This window comes from Lissotriton helveticus, chromosome 9 (assembly GCF_964261635.1).
Source record: "Lissotriton helveticus chromosome 9, aLisHel1.1, whole genome shotgun sequence".
Classification (NCBI taxonomy): domain Eukaryota; kingdom Metazoa; phylum Chordata; class Amphibia; order Caudata; family Salamandridae; genus Lissotriton; species Lissotriton helveticus.
This window is the reverse complement of record NC_136070.1, coordinates 18,029,494-18,044,800: the sequence shown is the minus strand read 5'-3', so window position 1 is coordinate 18,044,800 and position 15,307 is coordinate 18,029,494. Positions and strand designations below refer to the sequence as shown.

Here is a 15,307-nt window from a genome sequence, read left to right as displayed (position 1 = left end):
TTACCAGAACAGACGTTTTCGTTTTCATCCTTCAGTACAAACCACTGCTTGGTGGTCGTCTAGGAACAGTGCCCTTTCAGGCTGACTGATCCAGAAAGTAGAAGGAGTGTAACATGGAATGGGGGAAAAGGCAGAACTGGGAAGAAAAATGTTGGGAGAAAGATTTATTTTGAGATGGGAGCTGGAAGAGAATGGATAAGGCCTTGAAAGGGGGGTTGGAAACTAGAAATGGTTGAGCTACAAATGACTAAAGGAGAATGCTTCAAAATAAGCAAGATGGAAGGGAACATAACAGACTTTAGTAGACAGAAAATTGGGGGATCACACTATTTTAGGGAACAGGAGCAATCAGCTGTCGGCTACTTTGCGGTTTGCCGATACGCAGTGACCATCATTACAGGCTTTCTACCACTGGCCCGTATCATGGAGGCCCACGTATCATCACAGTGACCCTACTGAGTGACGTCCACTGGATCTCCAGAACCTACTAGTGACGCTCTCACCACACATATTTCTTGCCCTGACTAAGTCCATTTCATAAACGAAACGCGTTGGCTGTTTTTTTACTATGCATTTGGATTGTTGGATCGTAAAGGCGGCATTTGGTTGTTGGAGCCTGCAAGGCTCAGGGGCATTTTCTGTCTGCGAGCCCCGAGGCTCCGGGGGCATAATGTGGTAGTTGAGCCCGAGAGGCTCATTGGGGCAATTATTTCACGAGCCCTGAGAGGCTCTGAGCGCCCCACTTTCACTTCGAGTCCCCAGAGGGGGGACTCCCAAAGAGAAGCGTCACAGTTGTGTCTAGAGCCTAAGAGAGGCTCAGGGGGCCAATTTATTTCTTGAGAGCCCAGCGAGGCTCCCACATTGGCCCCATTGTTGTTTTGAGCCCTGGAAGGCTCAAACCTTGCTGCACCAGTTGCCCAGCACTTTGTGGGCAACTGCTCCGTTTAGGCCCCCCTGGACTTTGGACACAGGGCGTCCTAGCCCCAACAAGGCCAGAGGGCCTAGGGACAGTCACAGGTGGTGACTTACGTGAGGTTGGCGCAATTGTACTTTCTATGCACCTCTGAATGTATTGTTTATGCGTCATGTGCCTTTACACCTCTGAATGAATGTCATGCATTGCATCATGTGTATGTTCTTACACCCCTACAGGTATTGTGATACATAGGTGGTTGTTTTCTCCCTAGTACAGGTGGTGCTAGTGAGGTCCTGTTACCAGTGATTACTGGTTGTGTGCTATTTTGTGCTATATTCTATGTACAAAGTGCTACTTCTGATTCCTGACAGTGGTCCAGGTGGCCCTGTCTTGTACATATCCCCTGTAAATTCTGCCCGTGCCTCTGGCACATTGTAAAGTGTGTGTTTTATCTACTGTGTTTTGGTGTAATACAAAGGCTATTTTTTATATAACCTTGTGTGGAGTTCCCTTTGTGGTGGGCCTTTGGGTGTTGTTGCTGGGGTGCGTGCGCAAATACTTAGCCTACATCGCCTCCAAGTTTAGCCTTGCTGCTCGCGCCACGTTACCTAGAGGGTGAGTAGGGGTTATCTTGGCGTGTAACTCCCTTGCCCTGACTTGGGAGTGGTGGTCTCTGACTGACTTTGGCGAAAGCCCTGGCCAGCCGGGGATCTCATTTCCAACATTGGCGGCAAGCGGTGGGATAAGGATTTGTGTTTGCCTTGTACCTTAGTAGTAACTGGCCATACCACAAAACTCTGCATTTTAGATGACCACATTTTAGGGGATTGTATTGTTTTGGAAGTTTCACATTTTCTTCTCCTGAAGGTATCATTGTGCAATTGTGTCCAGTGCATTTGCCCCCCACCCTGCGCCCAGAGTCGGTACCTGTGTCACTTGTGGTCAGGTTGAGGAATCAGGGGTGGTAGAAACTGCCTTACTAGTCCGAGGGGGGGGTTGTGTGTGGATGAATGGTGTGTGGCACTAAGCAAGTGAGTGTGAGTTCTCTGGGGTAGAGAGCTTGCTGATACCTTTGTGAATTGTGTACTCCTGTGTTAGCTCAGACCCCTAGGTTCCCTGTGTGATCTTGTCTCTAGAACGTCTGCCAAGATGGAGCTTGTCTTTGATTTCAGTGATCTAGATACCTACAGTACGTGGGAGCTGGTAAGGTTCTGTGACGAGAGAGACCTAGGGAGGGGTGAGTCAAACTGGTACGACCTTAGGGACCGCCTGGTCAGATGGCAAGAGGGTCACTGGGATCGTGACCGCAGTGAGGAAAGGGTCCGGGCCCCACACCAGGAGGGTGGTGGGTCTGTGGGGAGCCCTAAAGATTCAGAAGAGGAGGAAGAAGATGACAGCACCTGGACGCCAGTAGAGAGTAGAGACCCCATAGATAGGGAGTCCCTTGCTGGGTCCAGCGTAGGAGGCAGCGCCTCATCCCTTTCCCTGTCCCCAGAGGAGCTGGAAGATAGGAGGAGAGAAAGGGAGCACCAGCTGGCTTTAGAAAAGCTCAGGTTGGAGCATGCCCAGGCTATGGCGCAGCTGGAGCTTAGGAAGCAACAGCTAGAGACCAAGATGGTCTTAGCGCAGGAAAGGATAGAGGAGGCTGAGAGGGCCTCCACCAGGGGCAAAGTAGCTCTGGAGGATAGACTATCCCCTGCGCGCAGTTTTAATTTTCTGGATTCCCCGGGGAGGGCTGAGTCCAGTGGTGGCAGCTATTTAGACTTCAGTGCAGAAAGTCCCCTACCCCGTGCCCAACGTATGGTCCCTTGTTCCCAAGAGGAGGAGTTAAGGTTGAAGTTCAGGGGCAGTAGGAAACCGCCTCAACAGAAGTGGGTTTTTTTTGTGGATGACTGTTCTGATGCAATGTGGGATTGGCTGGCGGCTAGCTCGGATGATGAGAAAGACGGAGTGCTGAATATGTTTCTCAAGGAGCAGTTGCTCAGTGTTGTTTGTCCAGAGTTGCGCCAGCACCTGTTGAAGTCTGAATCCCTTAGTCCTTGGGCGCTTGCTGAGGAAGCAGAGCGCTGGGAGAGTGATAAAGGTTCTCTAGGGTCATTAGGGAGTGACTCCAAAAGTAGTGGTTCAGGTATCTTCCAGCCCAGCGTGGTGGAAGAGGCTCAGTGTAGCCCAGCTAGGTCCCAGGATAGCGAGGAGGGTGTAGGGGCTCACTGCCTGGCTCAGTGGAGCAGGAGTGAGGGGGAGACCGAGGTTCCCCAGACGCCCGAAGCCCTGCCTCAGGACTTGGATGGTTTCTGTAGGGAACACCAGGTTGGGGACCTAGGCTGTCCTGTTAGTCCACTTGAGGAAGATCTCCTAATGAGTAGAGGACCTGGAGCGTCTGTAACCAGAGCTCCTGTGGTTCTAGAGGCTGGCAGTACCGCTCCGGTAGGGAGGGTACAGGAGTCCAGCGTGAGGATTGATTGGGGGATGAGTTTCCCAGTGGATGCACCAGTGGACCAGGGACTAGCCAGTTGGGCTAGATCTTCTTGGGGGGACCCGGGTGGCGCCACTTCTGGTCTGGGGGATCGTCACGCACTGTCAGGTGGACAGGGGACGGGAGATCTGCGCCAGACAGACAGTCACACAACATATGTCTCATTTGTTAGCCTCAGGGGGATGGAGTGTAAGTCCCCAGAAGTCCTGGAGTGCCAGGCAATTGTTCCACCGAAGGTTTTAGACCAGAGGTTGGAAGGCCAGGTTCAGGATCAGCCTGACCTGAAGGGTAGGACGACTGTAACCAGTGTCCTGACCGGTTCTTCTTCCAGAGGAACTTCTCCAGGTGGGAGAGGGCAGACCTCTGGAAGGGGGTGCAGAGGGTGGGAGAGCCCACCTCTGACCCCGGTGCAACCTGAGGGGTTAAACCCTGGGTTGGAGTGGCGTTGCAAGGGTACCCCTCGCAGAGGGAGGAGGAACCCTAGAAGAAGAGGTAGGGGGAGGAGAGCCTTCCCTGAGACTCCTGGTCCGCCTGAGGGTGTAGACCCTAGGCTGGAGAACCAGTGGCAGTCTAGTCCTGTCTTGCAGACAGGAAGAGTGGAAAATGGCCGCTATGTGCCAGGGGTTACTACCACCGCTCTGCGAATTGGCAAGGACCAGTGGCACCTGGGTGGCCCAGGGCCTGGTCCTGGCCGCGGACAGCTCGGGAGTACCAGTGGGGTAGCCCAGTTGGTCCGGATTGTGGTTCTAGAAGGAATCCCATGGGTTCACCGTGGCGTAGAACAGGAGGGTGTCCCTGCAGTTGCGGGCCTGCGTCCGTGTTCTATCGCCCCAAGCAGGGAAGTCCATCACGGTGGTGATTGGTCTCCCCTGCGTTTTGGCTGGAAGGGGGTTGTGTTGGACTTTGGCCCTTAGGGCAGGTTCACCCCTAGACTTTTTGCGTGAAATGGTGACCTGGTGATGGTGATTTTTGGGATTCTGCGCACTTTCACTGTGTCCCAGTGGAAAGTGCGTGCGCACTCGGAGTGCATGTGCTGAGCTAGGCCTGCCCGCCCTTAGGAATGCATGAGGAATGTATGTGTCCCTGGTAGTTCCTGATGCGTGGGGTGTACAGGCTTGAGTCTGGTATGTGTGAACTCGTGAGAGTGAATGCTGCGAGATGGTGTATGCAGCATGTATGTGTCTAGTAGGGAAGCGCCATTTCTAGACATGGCTGTACGTGTGCTGTGAGGGTGCTGGCGAGTGATTGGCTGGAGCTGGCTGGCATGCCAGGCTCCAGGAAGTCTGGATGGGTCTGCCCGGTGGTGAGTGGGAGATTAGCATGAGTGATGTGTGGGAGGAGTGTACCTGTGTCCTGGATGGGCTGGGTTTTCCCCACACAATGCTGGCTACGCCCCCCTGTGGTGCGTCTAATGACCCAAGCCCTGCCAGTGAATAGAGAGGGTGGTTGAGGTAAACAGAGTACTCAAGAACCAGCTGCGACTGGTTCCGCCCCCACTCTGCACCTTCAGACAAAGGAATGTACTGTATAAAAATGGGGCTGTGTCCCCACTGAAGTTGTTCTCTTCCAGGATCCTGAGGGGGCTGCTGCTGCTGGGCCAGAGGACCGCCACTTGGGGTGTCTCCCTGCCTGGAGACCCAGTGAGCTGGCTCTGGGCCCAGTCTTGCCCCCCTGCCTACCAAGGAGGACTTCTGCTGGGCTTATTAGCCCCTAGCGCCTGGGAGCGCTTTTTATTGACTTTTGGCGCTTGAGAGCGCTTTGCTGTGACCCAGCGCTTAATAGCGCTTGAAATTGCCATTTTAGCGCAGGGAGCGCTTTAAATTTCATTTGGCGCTTGAGAGCGCTCTGGGTGCTTTTGCCTGCGTGCTGTGTTGCCGGCCGAGCGAGTGGCACCTCACTTCATATTTTTAACTGGAAGCCGGTGCCCACCCGGCATTGCCCAGAATCGTGAAGCCTCCACCCGGGCCGCCGCTCTGCCTACGGCGACCCGGAAGTCCCGCCTCCACCCCCCCCCCAGCGCCGCGCTGCTATTGGTTGCAGCGCGACCCGGAAGCCAGGCAAAGCCCGGGAAGACGGGGGCGGGCCTGGTCGTGCTCTGGGCTCCACGGAGAATGGAGGCCTGGAGCAGAGAAGACTGAAGCTGACCGGCGAGGCCCCGGAGAGGAAGAGCCCCGCCCGCGGTAACAGAAGAGCTTGCAGCTGGAGAAGGAGCTGCTCCCCGACCAAGAGAAGCCGGTGAGTGCCCGGGAGGGGAGGGGGCGTCGGGGCGCATTTTCGGCGCCCGCCCCTCCCCCTAGTAGAAGGCTCGTGGGGGTCTTACCTGTTGTTTGAGCCTGCGAGGCCCAGGGGCATCTTCTGTTTGCGAGCCCCGAGGCTCCGGCTGGCATAAATTGGTATTTGGAGCCCGAAAGGATCCTGGGGCCATTTCTTTACTGAGAGCATGCGAGGCTCGTGGCAGCCAGTGCTGGTTGAAAGCCCACGAGGAGCTCAGGCGCATTATTGTTGGCGAGCCAGAGAGGCTCACAGCCCCCACTGTTATTTCCAGAGCCCAGAGAGGCTCAGAGGGACCAGACATTTGCTAGAGCCCAGAGGGGCTCAGGGGGACATTTATTTCTGCAGAGCCTGTGGGGCTCCCCCAGCGTGTTGGCCCCATCAATTGCTACCCAGTTGCCCAGCACTTTGTGGGCAACTGCTCCGTTTAGGCCCCCCTGGACTTTGGACACAGGGCGTCCTAGCCCCAACAAGGCCAGGTGGCCTAGGGACAGTCACAGGTGGTGACTTAAGTGAGTTTGGCGCAATTGTACTTTCTATGCACCTCTGAATGTATTGTTTATGCGTCATGTGCCTTTACACCTCTGAATGAATGTTATGCATTGCATCATGTGTTATGTTTTTACACCCCTACAGGTATTGTGATGTGTAGGTGGTTGTTTTCTCCCTAGTACAGGTGGTGCTAGTGAGGTCCTGTTACCAGTGATTACTGGTTGTGTGCTATTTTGTGCTATATTCTATGTACTAAGTGCTATTTCTGAAAGTGCTACTTCTGATTCCTGACAGTGGTCCAGGTGGCCCTGTCTTGTACATATCCCTTGTAAATTCTGCCCGTGCCTCTGGCACATTGTAAAGTGTGTGTTTTATCTAATGTGTTTTGGTGTAATACAAAGGCTATTTTTTATATAACCTTGTGTGGAGTTTCCTTTGTGGTGGGCCTGGGTGTTGTTGCTGGGGTGCGTGAGCAAATACTTAACTTACATCGCCTCCAAGTTTAGCCTTGCTGCTCGCGCCACGTTACCTAGAGGGTGAGTAGGGGTTATCTTGGCGTGTAACTCCCTTGCCCTGACTTGGGTGTGGTGGTCTCTGACTGACTTTGGCGAAAGCCCTGGCCAGCCAGGGATCCCATTTCCAACACTAAGGTTCTAGTACCCTGGGAGTGCACCGCTCCATTGTTCTCACAGCTGCAGGGACCCCTTTAGAGGTCTGGATATTCAGGCTCGGCCGCGTGGAACAGGAGAGAGCATCATCTTGGACATTCTCATATTCTTGCGACACATACCAACAGCATCACGTCTAAAACCTGGAGCACCTCCAGGAGCATTATCATGGCATCAGCAGTGAATAAATCAAAGTCTGAAAAGCATAAAACAATGGGCTGCAAGATATATGCAGCCATGGACTACTGTGCCCCCCACCATGCCTAGGAGGACGGATTTAATTTCTGACTTAAAGACCCTTGTGTCCATCGGTGTATTCCGAAATACTGGTAAGCTTACTGTGTACTGTGTACCGTACAAGTCAAACTTGCAATCCCTTTAGTTAACACACTGGCACAGGACTAACGTTGAAGCTTCCACTTCCGGCTGCAGATATGAAATGACGTGAGAATGAAATGGGGTGGAGAACCTTTTCATTTGAGTTTTAAACAGCACCCTGCCCATTTGACCCACTGTCCTCCCTTCCCAATACAATGGCGGTCAGAGTTCGCAGCTGTGAAATGGCATTCGAAGTAGAGCAAAGCCGAGTGCAAGGAGAGCATGGGTGGTGCAGACATAGCAGAGGTGGCACTACCTGTAAGCTGGTCAGAGAGGGGGGTGAGAGCAGGCAGAGAGGGTTTGGAAGGATGGAGCAGCACAGGAACACTTTTAGCGCTGCGAATTGAGGCTGATGGCAGAGCACATTCGCCAATGGATCTGCTTCTCATAGCTTCAAGGAAGGAGAGAAAGAGAGAAGGTGGGAGCCAAGAGGGAGAGAAAGAAGAGTGACAATGAGAGACTCTTGTGCCACAACAGCAGCGAACAGCGAGGCGGACAAAGAAAAGCAACCACAAACAACACAAAGATCCTCCACCCTCCGCCCTCCGACCAACAGATATCCCAGCCAACACACAGTACTCTGCTTCGGTTTATTCCTAGTCCTACAAATCTCTAAAGAACCCTGTAGATTAATTAACTTCTACCACCAACATCAAACAAAGCACTCTGTTCAGCAGAAAGTTATCTTTCAATATTTTATGCCCAGAAGTATGCACAGCCCTGCCTAAGCCACAGATTAGCTCAAGGACAGCCACCACCACCAAACACTGACAAGAAAATGGACGAGAGGGGTTGAAAGAGGGTAGATTCTCAAGTATGAAATGCAGGTGGGAGGAAGAAAAACCGCATCCTGAAAAAAAGATCTGCCTAAAAATATTCTTCTGCATAGCTAGATCTGAGTGGGCATAATCCCTGGAACTAGCAGCCAAGGCATGGCATGAGGAGAAGGCATGAGGAGCAGAAGACAGAAGGAGTAGCCTAGTCGGACACTCTACAGCTCACGCACATTTACAAGCAGAAGGACTGCAGTGGCAGCTATCTCTGCCCAGACAGTATGTTCATAGATATCCAGCCGAGCAGGAGACCCTGAAGAGAACGCCCATAGGGCTATAAAATCCTCGGCTCCTTCCATGCCAGGCAAAGTTCAGCCACCACCCAAAGGTGAAAAGCGGTGTGTAAAGCGGGCACTTAGATCTGTGCCCTTCGAATGAGAGCGCGCTCTCAACACTGGAGACGAGGAGGATCCTCTCGGTCACCAGAGAAGAGTTTTGTAAAAAAGAGGTTGGCAAACATGTCCCTTGATTCAAATGGAAGCAATAAGCAAGACTCCGTGTAACGTCAAAACGAGCGTTTGACAGCAGTGGTTACAGCTGCTCTGTCGAGAAACAGTGCATCGAAGTTACACTTGTGAGCAGGAAAAACACAAGTGACAGAATACTATCACTTGAGGGTGTGGATTCTAACCCAAGAGTTTAGGAGACCATTCAAGTCCTGAACCAAATCTGGCTTTCTGGCGAGGGCCAGGGAGGAAGACTAAACCAAGACGTTCTGAAAAATGTTTACCAGCGACTTTGTTTATAAAGAGAAGGCACATCAAAAAGACTTCCAGAAATGACTACTATGGAAGCTTTGCATGATTCACTAATGATGCCAGAAATGAGCTTCTAAGAAACAAAGATGAGAAACGGAAGCAGAGCAGACTAGAGCACCCATGCTGCTCCTCAAAGCCCACTAACAAAAGCAGGCCTTACACCACTGTGTTATGTTCCTGTAAGGGTTCAAGCGGCCTGAAAGGAGCATAACCCTTCAAGCACGCACGTTTTGGATTAGAGGGAGTAATGGAAAATTTGGCATCACCTCCGAGAACTATATGTAGTTGGGCCCAAGTCATTCAGAAGGAGCACTTTTTTGCAGCTTGAGGATCACTTTATGAAGCAAGAGTGGAGAGGGGAAATCAAACAAGTTACGGACCTTGGGTAACGCTCTTTCCTTTGAACAGTGTAACTTACAGCAGATTCCTCTCCTTGTGAGCACGCCCAGGTGCCAGACTAGATCCAACAAACTCAAGGGCAGTGCTCCTGCGTCCCGGTACATGGCACAGCGCAACTCTACATCCAGCTTGGTTCACGCCAGGAGTGACACTCAGAGCTTCATGTATGCGCCATTCATGCACAATGAAGTTGGATTCTTTTGCGAGGTTATCCACCCCCTCGGATGCGGAGTCCATTCTCTAACTGGGAGAACCAGTGTGCAGATTCAGAAACTGTGACCTTTTTAAATGAAAAGGAGACCAATCCATAGAATAGGAAAAAGGAGGGCGGAGAGGAATCTGCAATTAAAGTATCGACCAGAAAAAAAGCATTTATGAAGAGAAGATGCTCTTCCAACTGCAGGTTCCTCCCATCGTGAATAGAAACCAACCAGCACCTCCCAGGATGGCAAGTCTGTGGAGTGGCTCAGATTAAAAAGTTCTAAAGGACCGAACAGGCAAAATGCCCACCTCGGCGGACCGGACTGGCAAGGCAATAGAGCTTTGTGGACATGTGCAGCGATGCCCAGGTAGCTACCGACAGATATGCAGGACCCGCGAGGCTTATCCATCGTAAGATGGTCAGCTTCTGCATCACCTTGCTCTTCTTTGTTCCAGAGAACCCCACCAACAGCGGATTGTCCACCCAATGTTCCTTGGTGCCACGGATGTAAAAGCGGAGCACTCTCTTGGGATCCAAATAAAGTCTCTCGTCTTAGGGATGAGGCAGAACAAAAATGGTCAGAAGAGTGATAACTTGTCTGCTGCTAAAATATCAATAATAATTTGTAGATTTATATAGCACTGCTTATCACCAGTGAGGGTATCCAGCCGCTATCCATGGGCACAGGGGAGATTAAGTGAATTGCCTAGAAACACGGGATGTTGAGCTGACACCACGACGCGAAACCGGATCCCCAGCTCTGGTCGCTGCGCCATATCCTCTGCCCATCACTACCTTCGGTAAGAATGCTGTACATGTATTTACCATCAGTTTGTTTAGGAAAAAAGGTAGTAAAATGGGGGCTGGACCGAGAGAGTCTGACTAACTTCCATGGCTTGCTGACGTTTATGCAACCAGAAACACAGTTTTTAAGGTGAGCAGGTGCAGTGGACAAATGTGCATTAGTTCAAATTGGGGTACCCATGAGGGAATTGAGTCGCACTGCAGCATCACAAGGGGGCTTCGATAGAAACGTATGTTGCAAACCTTTAACAAAATGCATCACAACAGGTGATTTGAAAAAGGACTGCTGGTCCGGCAAACGTAAAAAGCTGGTAAGGCCAACAACAAACTAACAGCGCCGACAGAAAGTCAATGTTTGGCCAAAGACCAAACAAACAACAATACACCCAACAAACGAATCCCAACACCCGAAACGGGCATGTTTCGTGGGCGGGAGCAGAGCTGCCAGACTACATTAGTGACTTTGGAGGGAGGTCAAACTAGTAACTGTAGCTGCTCATTCTCCTCAAATTGCGATGCCGGTTGCCTCAGGGCCTGGTGTAAGACGTCCCCTGGTGCTGCGAAGGAAGATCCTTCCTAAAGGAAGCCAGATCAGAGGGCAGATGATTAGGCCCAGAAGTTCTGTGTATTCACCCTCCTGGCCTGAGCCAGAGGCACTAGGATGATGTGGGCCACGTCTTTCCTGATCTTCTTCAGAACTCTGGGTAGGAGAGAAAGCAGAGGGAAGGCATACACAAGTCCCATTCTCCACTACCTGCAGAATCTCTCTTTAGGGAGAGACTTCTTGGACAATTTAACATGTAAAAGTGTTGACACTGCGCATTCTCTGCGGTGGGGAAGAGATCAAGCTAGGGTTCTCCCCGTTGCTGGAAGACACCCTGCATCTCCTTCGGGTGACAAGGCCATTCATGTTCCACTAGGCATCGGTGGCTGAGCTCGTCCATCATGGCAATCAAAGATGCTGCCAGGGGGTGAACTGCCAGTGAAATGCCCAGACAATTTACCCAGCTCTAGAGGTGCAGAGCACCCTGGCACAGGATACAAAACCGCATCATGTTTTGCTTACTGCAGTACCAAATTGCGGTTGTGTCGTCCAAGAGAAGCTGAACCAGCCTTCCGTTGATGCTCTGCAGGAAGGCCTTGAACGCCCAGAGAATCGCCCACAGGCTCCATCAGATTTATATAGAGGTGGGTCAGCTATCCTCCACCTCTCCCAGATGGCCTACCCAGTACAGTAGAGTCGCGTCAGTCAATACCGTCAACTCCGAGTGGGGTAGGCTGAGAGTTCTGCAGCTGGTCCAACTGTGGTACAGCAGCCACCACTACAGAATCTCCCCCAACACCTGGTTGGAATCTGGCAGGTTACCAGGTGCTGGGACCACAGAGACTTCTGATGCTACAGCAGAGCCCACATAGGTCATCTGGCATGGTTGGGGAGCAGGCTGTAGGACGTCAGCAGGCCAAGAACCTTCAGAGCCCCCCTTACTGAGACCCAGGACTGAGGCTGAAACAGCAGATCATAAGTTGAACGTCCTAGACTTCCTGGTCCAGAGTAAGGTCCAATGGAGCACCATATCCAGGATGGTACTGACGAAAGGGAGCTTCTGTGAAGGAGTCAGGTGTAAGATCGGCAGAACTAACTGTACCAGGTGGGACAGGGGATTGAGACGTATGCTGCCCCTGATGGCCTGGTCATGGTCTGTTGGGCCTATGGCTCGACCTCACAATGGCTGGAAGGCCTGTTGTGTGGGAGGTGTGGCCTAATGCTATTGATGTATGAGTTACTTACCTTCGGTAATGATGTATCTGGTAGAGACGATTCTAGCCGCAGAATCCTGAACGTAGAATATCCCCTAGGCGCGAGACTGTACCCGGAAAACTTTCTTGCCCAGCATCCCTGCGCGCCGGGGGGTGGTGCCACGCAACTCCGCCCGATGTGCTCTGCAGGCGTGACGTCAGCGAGGTAACATAAGCCCCACCCGGCGCGCTGACATCACTTTGCTTCGGAGAACGTTTCCGCGCCACAACGCGGAGCCATTACAACAAAACTGAGGAGAGCATGGGAACAGTGTGCGAAAAAACCAGATAGACAAAATAGAGAGAAACATAAGGTGAAAAACACCGCCAGGTGGCACTAAGGCACCAGGGGGCGACCACAGCAGGCCAGAGCAGGAAAAAAGGGCAGAACACCACTCTGAGGAACAGCTGGTGCAACCAAGGCGAGAGCACCAAGTGGCAGTAAAGCACTAGAAGGCCATAGCAAGAGAAGCGTAAAGCACCACTCCGTGGAACCACCTTGCAAGCCAAGGTGAGAGCACTCCTGGAGGCACAAGCAGGAGAGAGCGCTGAGAGAGAGAGAGAGCGCTGAGAGAGAGAGAGAGCGCTGAGAGAGAGAGAGAGAGCGCTGAGAGAGAGAGAGAGAGAGAGAGAGAGAGAGAGAGAGAGAGAGAGAGAGAGAGAGAGAGAGAGAGAGAGAGAGAAAATCGACAACTACAACCACAAGGGGAAGGGCCACAAGCCCGGAACAGAGGAGCAACGGTCATCCTTCCCCAGACTATACTGCCAAGGATGGCCATGCCCCCTGAAAGGAGGAGGAGGTCAAGGACAGGTAAAAGAACCCCTAACGGAGAAGACCAGGAGGGGATCAGAACTCTGACAACAGAGAGAAGAGTCAAGTAGGCCCTCACGCTGGAGAAAAACGAGCAGGAGGGATGCCTGACCAGAAGAAAAGGAACAAGACACCTACAGAAGACAAGACACCCAAAGGGAGTCGACTGCAGTAAACCCAAGCATAGGGTCCTCGCAGAACGGGAAGGAAGGGTGGGTCGTGAAGGAATCTGCAGCTACAATCGTCTCTACCAGATACATCGCTACCGAAGGGAAGTAACTCGTACATCTGAGACTACTAGCCGCAGATTCCTTAACTTAGAATAGATACCCAGCTTACCCATAAAAGGCAAGGCCTGCTTGCCGACGTATGTTCTATAGAAGCCAATGCCTGCTTACCGACATATGTTCTATAGAAGCAAATGCCTGCTTACCTACGTAGGGTCTATAGAAGGCGGTGACAGATTACCCACATATGGTCCATAAAAGGCAAGGCCTGCTTGCCTACGTATGGTCTATGGAAGGCAATGACTGCTTACCTAAGTACGGTCTATAGAAGGCGAGGACTGCTTACCCACGTAAGGTCTATGCAAGCCCAAGCGCTGGCCAGCAGTGGTTACTGGCACGTATAACTCTGCATAGACTGAAGAAGAGACTTAGATTATCTTGATTTAAAGAGTTTGCTTCTTTGAATTAGATTGCAGCTAATTAATCTCTGTGTTTTTTAAACCTGGTATCCAGCGATAGGGCATCAACCTCTAGATCAGTCCCTGCTGCACCTCAACTCAAAAATAAAAACTGTCTGCAGTCCGGCTGCCATGGAAATCTGCAGTAGCTAGAAGGTAACGCAGCAGTATTCTGTGACACAAAAAACTGAAAGGTACTTTTTACTGAGGCGTGCTCTGCAAAGGTGGAGGAGGATTCAACCAGGTACAATCTACAGGGTGGAGAGATTAAACACATCCAACGTAACAAGCAGAAAACGCACACCCAGTCACGCTGCAGAGGTTTCTGTTTTAGTATAGTGTGGTGAACAGAAAGGACACTGAGCAGCAATATTTAAGTGCTGAACAGAAACAGTAAAACAAACAGGATCCTGGACCCAGAAGGGGAGGCTTTCCTCCTCTAAGTTCAGGCCACATCAATCCAATTCCAAGAACGTTTCACTTCCCCTTACTATCATCATACATCCCGTAGGTACATACCAATTGTTTTCTGCCGCACAATATTCCTTGCCTTCTCTGTGCCTGGGGACCCAGTGGTCGTGGCGCTGCGTTGCCTCATTGGGGCCTGTCCCGGTTGGTCTCGACTCCAGCCGCGGGAGAAAGACTTGTCAACGGATGCCTTGGGGAACTCGTGCCCGGTTACTTAGAAAACAAAGTGGCATGTGTGTAACTGCAAAAAACTCAGCCATTCTTAGTGTGTGTGTTCTACATATAGCTCCAAACATGTCAGTTTGCAGCCATTTCTAATCATGTTAAGTAAAAACATACAGCTTTACAAAAAGAGAAAGAATAGATTATTTACTTACGATCAATCAAATTCATCCCGACCTACTATCAACAGTAGTGCTGTAATATGACCACCCAAACAAGGTTATGTTAAGTGGCCACCCTATGTAAAATCACCCACAGTGACTGCCCGAGTGTGTCAGGCAGGGTTGCCAGCAGTAATGTAAAAAAAGGCTGTGGAATGCCTTTCTGTAGAAAATACATGACTGAACTAATATTAATATATTAATATTAATAATAAACCTCCCCAAAGTCACAATTTATCGCTCAAATATCACTTTTAAATAGATTTTGACAATGTAAACATCAGCTTATCAGTTTTGAAAATACACACATTTTTGACTTTAATGAACACTTTTCAGTTTTGGTAAACATGTATTCAGTCAATCAAAAGCTTCTAATTTAGTGTGCTGGACTGGGCACAGGGGAGGTACTTCCTGGTCGCTGGAGAGCTACCAGTAGGTCACGGGCTGCTCGCTGGAGAAGCCGGGAACAGATGGATGGGATGGGGCTGTAAACATAGGAAGGATGAAGAGATCTCAACGAGCGGAAGAAGTATACACCCTCGATGAGCACAGGTCGAGTTCAGTCACATTATGGGACAAGTTTCCTAGACGGCATTACTCAATGACCGGTCTTGGCAGGCAGAGCTCTGTGTGACCGAGACGGTGTTAATGTTACAGGACAATAACCTTTCCTGTTTAGTCTTTAGCTCAAGGATACTTTGTTCATTCACAGCATGTGAAATCTAATCCAGTGGCTGGGCAAGAAATACCACCTTGTTTACTGGTTTTACCATTGACCAGAGGCATGTTGGTGCAGCTCGAAGTGACTGCAACCCACAGCCTCATGACACCCCACACTGGAGACGTCCACTTCAGGTTGCTTTTTACATCATCAGGTTGAGCAGCAGAGAAACGTCACAAACCGTACAGCTCACTGACAGCCGTTTCCAAGTCAGTGGTTAGAGCCAACGTTGACAAGCAGCAGTA

At 51.1% G+C, this 15,307-nt stretch overlaps 1 protein-coding gene across 4 annotated transcripts in view; it reads right to left on the bottom strand.

Annotated features, from left to right (window-relative positions):
- The window catches only part of RALGAPA1 (Ral GTPase activating protein catalytic subunit alpha 1), a 575,362-nt gene that overhangs the window by 352,226 nt on the left and 207,829 nt on the right, over positions 1–15,307 (bottom strand). For 2 of the 4 annotated variants that reach the window (XM_078659359.1, XM_078659360.1), the window contains exons 16-17: positions 14,010–14,171; positions 7,458–7,592 (exon numbers count right to left, since the gene is read on the bottom strand). In XM_078659359.1, coding sequence (XP_078515485.1) covers positions 7,458–7,592; positions 14,010–14,171 — 297 coding nt within the window. The remainder of the gene's footprint in view (positions 1–7,457; positions 7,593–14,009; positions 14,172–15,307) is intronic. The other 2 variants (XM_078659361.1, XM_078659362.1) reach the window with 1 other exon arrangement.